We start from the raw sequence: 7,500 nt of genomic DNA, 5'->3' as shown, positions 1-7,500 counted from the left end.
TCAGAGTAGCTATAGGTACAAGGGCTCTTATTTTGAACAAGTGTTCTCATCAATGGAAATTGGGGCTCTTTTCCTGTCATCCGCATACTATTCAATATGAATCTCCTTACAACATCAATGCATCACGACATATCCATGACTTGACAGCAGCTATGGCAGCCATTTATTTTATTCTCTGCTGCTATCTTCTTCAGACAGGGTCTTGTGTGGGAGCTGGGACCGGAATTTTCCTGCTACTAAAAATACCCCCAGAGATAGGACACACACAGCGAAGACCCACTCAGTAGCAAAAGTACATGCTAGGCGCACACACTTAAACCACTTATTGGGGTGCTCAAAACATTAACGGGACCAAGAGTGTGTGTGTGTGTGTGTGTGTGTGTGTGTGTGTGTGCGTGCGTGTGTGTGTGTTTATACTGGCCACTGACAAGTGGAACTCCGAGAAAGGTATGCAAACAGGGTTCTCATCACACCGATAGGTCGTCACTGTGGACATGCTGCAAGCACAGATGCATTGGATGGGTGGAGGTGAGGACATTAGGCACGCAGCGTTCTACAAGAGAAGAAGCCAAATATGATCATCCCCATCATTCATCATCAGCAATCAACCCATTGCCCGATTGAAGGGTAATGATCAGTCACATTTGAAAATATTTGGGCCTTTATTTTAAATTGTTTACCCTGAATAAATCATTCAAATGTGTGTGTGTGTATTTGTGTGTGTGTGTGTGCGTGCGTGCGCCGGAGAATGGTGTCATAGTCATGAAAAGACAATGGGGGTCATTGGACAGCTTCGCAACTACTGACTCAAACAGGAAGCAGGGAACGCTCCATGACTCACTTCCTGCTGCTAGTGGGCTGACCCCCAGAGATATATACGACTGACCCGTTTCTGCGAAGCGTCAACATCGCCGACATATAGGAAAGAGAGGCCGACAGACAAAAGTAAATAGGGAGCCGCGTTTTGTCTGGATAAAAAAAAAAACACTCTTTATTTGGTCATCATAGACCTGTAAATAACAATTAACTTGCTTAGATTATTGGTAAACTGTGAATGATTAATTAAAATAAAAACATGATTGATCTGATTAAGAATATCAATTAATTTAGTGTTTGATTTAATATTATCAAGTGTTTGATTTAATATTATTTCAATTTAAAATATGTTAATTAATGATATACTTGGAGCAGGTCTAGTAGCCTTGCGAACACCCGTCTGCTCTGGGGTCCGACCCCGCCCACAGAACTCTGGTTGGATGAGCAGCTTGCCGGACAGATGGATTCCACCAATCACCAACTGTAATGATTTGTCCTCGACCAAATCGCGAACGATTAAATCCTGTGAATGGAAACAATTTGAATCACTGTATTCTCTCTTTTAGAAACATACTTAATAAATGTAGTATTTATATCAAGGAACTAAATGGGCTAAACAATGATCCCTAAATATTTCCAAAATGTTTCACTTCTGTGTGGTGCTCATACTGAGGGATGTTAGAGAGATTACCTGTGATTGGCCAATTTACTTGGTGGCCCCGCCTCCTCAACTCATCGCAAACTTCTTTGCCAAATCCCTCCTCCAAATGAACCAGCCACTGATCAGCTTGAGAGACACATAACATAGATATATGTAACATAGATATGGAAACATAACATAGATATGGAAACATAACATAGATATGGAGACATAACATAGGTCCCAAGAAAAATGGATCCGACACAAATGTAGCACAAATATACAGTTTTACTCCCAGATAAGACTTTTAAGACTTTTTAGGAATTCAAAAATATATAATATAAATAATATAATTAAATAATTATATAATATAAATTATAAAACTTTGAAGTAATAAAGTCTTGGTCAAACAAAAACATACAAAATACAGGGAGTATAGATGCACGCTTGCAGAGTAAATAATGTTTGTCGGGTCAAATCCTGGTGTTGATGGCAATGACACTTAGATAATAGATCCAGGGGCAGTAGAGCGAACCTTTCTGGTCGTACTCCACATAGACCCTGGGAGCGTCCAAGGCCTGTTGAGGATCCATTCCAAACTCCAGCATGTTCAGCAGCACCTGAACGTCAGCAGAACAGAGGAAACCTTTAAATATACTCCCTCATGTTCTTGAGAAACACAATGAACGTTTTTTTGTATGTCTGTTAACTAAAATTAGGGTTCTGCTCATTGACTAAAATACAACAATGACATTTGATTGTGATAAAAATAAAACATATACTAACATTTACATTTAGGGCATTTAGCAGACATTTTTATCCAAAGCAACTTACAATAAGAACATTTGTCAGAACAAGGTGAAACAATATATCGCTATCGGTACAGTAAGGTAATATTTATAATTATTATTAATAATTAATAATATATTAGGCATAATACGTAATGTGATTTTAGGTTGGGGCCCTTGTAACACCACCATGTTTTATACGCTGTGACCGATCAATCATACGCTTGTTGTCCTGATTCTAAATGTGTCCGCGTGTGTGTCCGGAGTGTGCGTGAGTGTGTGCGCGCTAGCCGTGGTGTTTGTGTGTGTTTACCTGGACGTGTCCTTGCGGTTGCATCATGGCGCCCATCACTCCGAGGGCCGCCAGGAGGCGGGGCTTCTGTCCGACGGAGGCGGGGCCGGTGACGAGAGCGGCCATTATGGTGTGGTATGGGCGTTTACCGCCGGCGATGCAGTTGCTGTGGTTACGACGCAGAGAAAAACTAGCACCCCGGTTCTAAGAGAGTGAGGTCGAGGTTAAGAGTGAGCGTGAGAGTGCAATAAATGGTGGCTGTAATTGTCATGGCAGATGTCACCCACACCCACACGTGCACACATACCTGGAGGGAGAAGCCACAGTCCCTCGGCACAAGGCCTGAGCCAAAGCCCATGTAGTTGCTGTTGACAAAGGAGCATGCGTTGCCCTGGCAGTCGACCACACAGAAGTACACAGTGTCGCCCTGTATCGTCACAGCTGGTGCACCCACCTCACTGGCCCTGGAGCAACGCACGCACAAACACACAATCAAACACATGTTCATACAAACATACAATACACAAGGCCCGAAGGATGGATGTTAACTTGACACAAATCTATTCCACAACCATCACTGGGCCTAGTTATGAACATCTTCACTCTCAAGAGAACCCAGAAATACAATGATTAACTGATCCTTAAAGAACACTATACTAGGGAGCAATAACCAATGGAAACAAAATAGTCGTGTGTGTTTGTGTGTGTGTCTGTTTTATTGCCACATTTTCTGGTGTAATAAGTTTGTGTTTGTCTTTCGAGCAATAAAAAGCAAACGTTCAAAGTCTACAGTAAGGTGGAGTGGGGTTTCCAACAGGATACAGATAGAAGAGACAGAGAGGTCACAGTGAGAATAAATAAGTCAATAGATGCCTATCTAAATTCAACAGAGAAAGACACACACACACACACACACACACACACACACACACACACACACACACACACACACACACACACACACACACACACACACACACACACACACACACACACACACACACACACACACACACACACACACACACACACACACACACACACACACCTGTCCATGCTGATTTGCTGGGCAAGCTGGCGGCTGTGGGTCTTATCCAATAGGCGGTCCAGAGGAATGATCACATGGTCCGGGTCACTTATGTTATGCAACGCGTCTGTCAGGGCGAGGCTCACCGCCTGCACCAGGAGATGGACGTAGTCCACGCTGTTGTGGCCAAGATCTGGACAAGTTCACCAGCGGGGGGGGGGAGGACATTTAATGAATATATAATTAATTATGTGGCTGTCACTTAATTAGAACACATATTGTTTTCTATAACCATAGCAGCAGTAAATCATCAACTTGTATATTTAGTTTGTCCTAGATATCTTGAGTTTCGTCCCTTCCTCACTGAGGTGACCCCTCTATTAGGATATCCGTTGGTGTGTTTGTGGTTCCGTGTGTCTTCAGTCTTCAGGTCTTCTACCTTGCAGCGGAAGGTTCTCCAAGATATTGAGCATCAACAGGGCGGCCAGGCCCTGGCTGTTGGGAGGGGGTTCCCAAAGACGCACGCCCTATGAAAATAGGGTCGGAAGTTACAGAAATATATATTTTAGGTGACGCAATCGATATCTGAGTCCGGCCAAATGTACATGGGGTCCATGTGATGGTGTCATTTCTCTATTGTATCTCGTGTCCCGACCTTGTAGTCTGTACTGATCGGAGTGACCACCTCACTGTCATGGCCGCTGAGGTCATCCAGGGTCATGACCCCGCCGTTTTGGTGGATAACGTCAACGACGGCCTGAGCCACTCTTCCCTGGTAGAAGCCTGGCTTCCCGCTTTCTCCCAGCTCCTGTTCGACAAATCATTCAGTAAATAAAGAGATCAATCCATGACACAATTAGAAACTGAAAGACATGACGATGTATGCAAACCTGTACCTGTACTGCATATCAATCAGATCTGGCAGATATCAAACCAACGACTGAAGACACTACAATGTGTAAACCTAAGCGATTTCAGAAAGCAGAACGACATGTTGATTGTTTATAGTTTAAAGACCATATGACACACACTCTGACTCATGGAACCATGCCGTCAAATGTTATAACGAGGGGAGATGAATGAACTCAAGATTGATAACAATCAGTGCACTGAGGGCAGTGCTGTGACTAAGAGGCTGTCGATGTGTGTGACTGGCCCGGTGGGAGCCACAGAACCAGTCACAGCGGAGGGAGGAGACCCCAACGAGGCTGAGCTCACTCCCATTGTTTCCCCATTTCAGGAACGTCTATGGGAGTTGAAAGGTGCGTGTGTGCAGGCACGTTTGTGTGTGTGGTTATGCGTGTGTGTGTGTGTGTGTGTGTGTGTGTGTGTGTGTGTGTGTGTGTGTGTGTGTGTGTGTGTGTGTGTGTGTGTGTGTGTGTGTGTGTGTGTGTGTGTGTGTGTGTGTGTGTGTGTGTCAACATCTCACCCTGAAGGTCCTGGCCAGGGCGGGGTTCCTGAACACTTGTCCGTGCCGTGGCGCCTCCCCTTCCACCAGAAGGTCGCTGTCCAGTTCCTTCCCAGCATGCCGCATGGCGTCCACCCAGTGTGCCCATTGGTAGGCCGCTACCTTGGCAACCGGAACCCCCTCCTGGGCGAGGTGCACGGCCCCGCCCAACACCTCGCCCAGGGAGACCTGGGCCGCGGGGCACAGGAAACTCAGTGACCTCCCAGGAAGTCTCACTACACAGGAAGCATGAGTCGGTCGGACAGGAAGTGTGTCGAGGAAGAGAGGGGCTGGTCACCGGAGGGTCGCTAGTTCGATCCCCGGCTCCTCCTAGCTGAGCGTCGAGGAGTCCCTGAGCGAGACGCCTCACCCTGACTGTCATTGTGTTTAATAGGTCTTATGTTTGTCATGTAATTGTGTAAACACACACACAGACACAGACACAGACACAGACACAGACACAGACACAGACACAGACACAGACACACACACACACACACACACACACACACACACACACACACACACACACACACACACACACACACACACACACACACACACACACACACACACAAGCACCTTGTGGCTCCCAAACATCTGCACAGTGTCACACCAGCATGCTGGGGCTCCGGGGACTGTGATGTTTAGAGCGTCAAAGGCAGGGGGCGGGGCCTCTGCGCTGTAGCCACGCCCCTCCAGCAGCTCCAGGGTCTGGGCTCTGGGGGAACGGCCGCTGGGGAACGAGTTCAGAGCAGCGACCAATACTTTAGATTCACTCATATGAGCCCACTCATGCTGTTGGGTGATCTACCAGTTATTGTGTTTTATTTATTTGAGGTGGGGTGTACGTTGACATTGGATACATTGCAGAAACATAACCCCTAATACAAGCCTACATTATCAACTTCAAGGAACCACGCAGCATGCAAACATGTTAAGAAACCAACAGCTAAAAGGGGAGCCTGTAATACACACCCGCCCACTTATATTGTTTTGAACAGTTTATGACATTTCGTCTTTAATAGTTGATGTGGGTGGATGGAGAAACAAAGTGAACACGGAGGAAAATAAGTTTGTTTTAACCTGCCGTTTAGACAACTTATATCCCCGGTGTTTCCATCGTAGAAGAGGCAGAAGGCATCTCCCCCGGGACCCGTGCTGCACGGCTCTGTGACTGACAGGGCCGCTGCCATGGCAACCGCTGCGTCGGCCGCGTTCCCGCCCCGTTTCAGGATGTCTGACGTCACAGATCGTAACATAACAGTAGCCTACTGTACTTCACAAAGTCGCATCGCAAAATGTGCTTTTCGAGCAAAAAACACACACTTAGAATCATTAATCCGATATACAAACAGAACAGTGAATAGTTCTGCGTTAGGTGGATAAGTAACAAGCCCCAGAACAAGAGCAGAATGATGTAGTCCTACATATTATTTAGCATAATTTAACTCACCCAGTCCAATGCCCGTAGCCAACGGCTGGCTGGAGGACGAGCAGCCGTGGAGACAAACGAGCGGGGATCGTCTCGATGAAAAGGCGAATTCAGAAGACATGTTTAGGCTGACTCCGATGACAATCTTTTGAGTCAAAAAAGGACTTTGAATTACTTTAATCGATGAAGTAGTTATTGATTAAGTAGACTGGCATGATGTTGACAGGCAAGGCTAGAAGATGTTGATGACATCGATGGTAGGTCCTACAGGCTTAATTTAGCTGAAGGTTAAATTAACGCCTACCTAAGGTTAAAAATAAAAATTTTACTTTGAATCGGCTTTAGAATTGATGTTGTTTATTATTTACTATTAGTATTATTCTTATACAATTATTAGCCTATCTAATCTATATCTTCTATATCTTAGGCCTATATTTAAAGAGAAATGTATACATAGTCTTACAAGTTGTGAGGTTACAATGATGCTTATCGCTCCAGGTAGATTATATATCATAATTACGACTACACACCCATCTATACAACCCAGCCCAATGAGTATTTAACTATGTACACTAATCATTGTCAGTTCCTCTTCTGCGACATAAATCGGTCGAGAGAGAGAGAGAGAGAGAGAGAGAGAGAGAGAGAGAGAGAGAGAGAGAGAGAGAGAGAGAGAGAGAGAGAGAGAGAGAGAGAGAGAGAGAGAGAGAGAGAGAGAGAGTTTGTGTGTGTGTGTGTGTGTTCGTGCGTGTGTGTGTGTGTGTGTGTGTGTTCGTGTGTGGTTGTGTGTGTGTGTGTGTGTGTGTGTGTGTGTGTGTGTGTGTGTGTGTGTGTGTGTGTGTGTGTGTGTGTGTGTGTGTGTGTGTGTGTGTGTGTGTGTGTGTGTGTGCGTAAGTGTGTGTGTGTGTGAGATGCCATATATTCCACCTGGCCACTATAAATGTGAAGAGGTGACATCACTGTGGTGCATGCAGCCAGTCTATAAAACTTGGTTCTTAATATCAGCAAACACAGAGACAGGACAGGTGGTCGAGACAGAAACATCAACGCTGAGA

At 45.4% G+C, this 7,500-nt stretch overlaps 1 protein-coding gene across 1 annotated transcript; it reads right to left on the bottom strand.

The window, feature by feature from the left end:
* Nucleotides 1-462: 462 nt before the first annotated feature.
* On the bottom strand, nt 463-6,648 carry LOC130393230 (glutathione hydrolase-like YwrD proenzyme). Its single transcript, XM_056603857.1, has 12 exons — nt 6,467-6,648; nt 6,097-6,250; nt 5,593-5,746; nt 4,993-5,199; nt 4,219-4,371; nt 4,003-4,090; nt 3,585-3,756; nt 2,844-3,000; nt 2,558-2,740; nt 1,992-2,076; nt 1,508-1,603; nt 463-1,339 (listed from the first exon to the last, which is right to left on the bottom strand). The coding sequence occupies exons 1-12, from the start codon at nt 6,564-6,566 to the stop codon at nt 1,194-1,196; spliced, it is 1,695 nt and encodes a 564-aa protein (XP_056459832.1). The 5' UTR covers nt 6,567-6,648; the 3' UTR covers nt 463-1,193.
* Between the last annotated feature and the right edge of the window lie 852 nt (nt 6,649-7,500).

Source organism: Gadus chalcogrammus, chromosome 12 (assembly GCF_026213295.1).
Source record: "Gadus chalcogrammus isolate NIFS_2021 chromosome 12, NIFS_Gcha_1.0, whole genome shotgun sequence".
NCBI lineage: Eukaryota > Metazoa > Chordata > Actinopteri > Gadiformes > Gadidae > Gadus > Gadus chalcogrammus.
The sequence above is the reverse complement of the archived record's forward strand: the minus strand, read 5'-3'. Positions and strand labels throughout refer to the sequence as shown.

Excerpts from the sequence above, each read along its gene's own strand:
- LOC130393230 (XM_056603857.1), bottom strand. The coding sequence starts at position 6,566 with ATGTCTTCTGAATTCGCCTTTTCATCGAGACGATCCCCGCTCGTTTGT. Across the intron at positions 5,200-5,592 it reads AGATGTTTGGGAGCCACAAG|GTCTCCCTGGGCGAGGTGTT; the intron begins GTGCTTGTGTGT and ends CCCGCGGCCCAG. Across the intron at positions 1,604-1,991 it reads TGTGGAGTACGACCAGAAAG|CTGATCAGTGGCTGGTTCAT; the intron begins GTTCGCTCTACT and ends GTGTCTCTCAAG.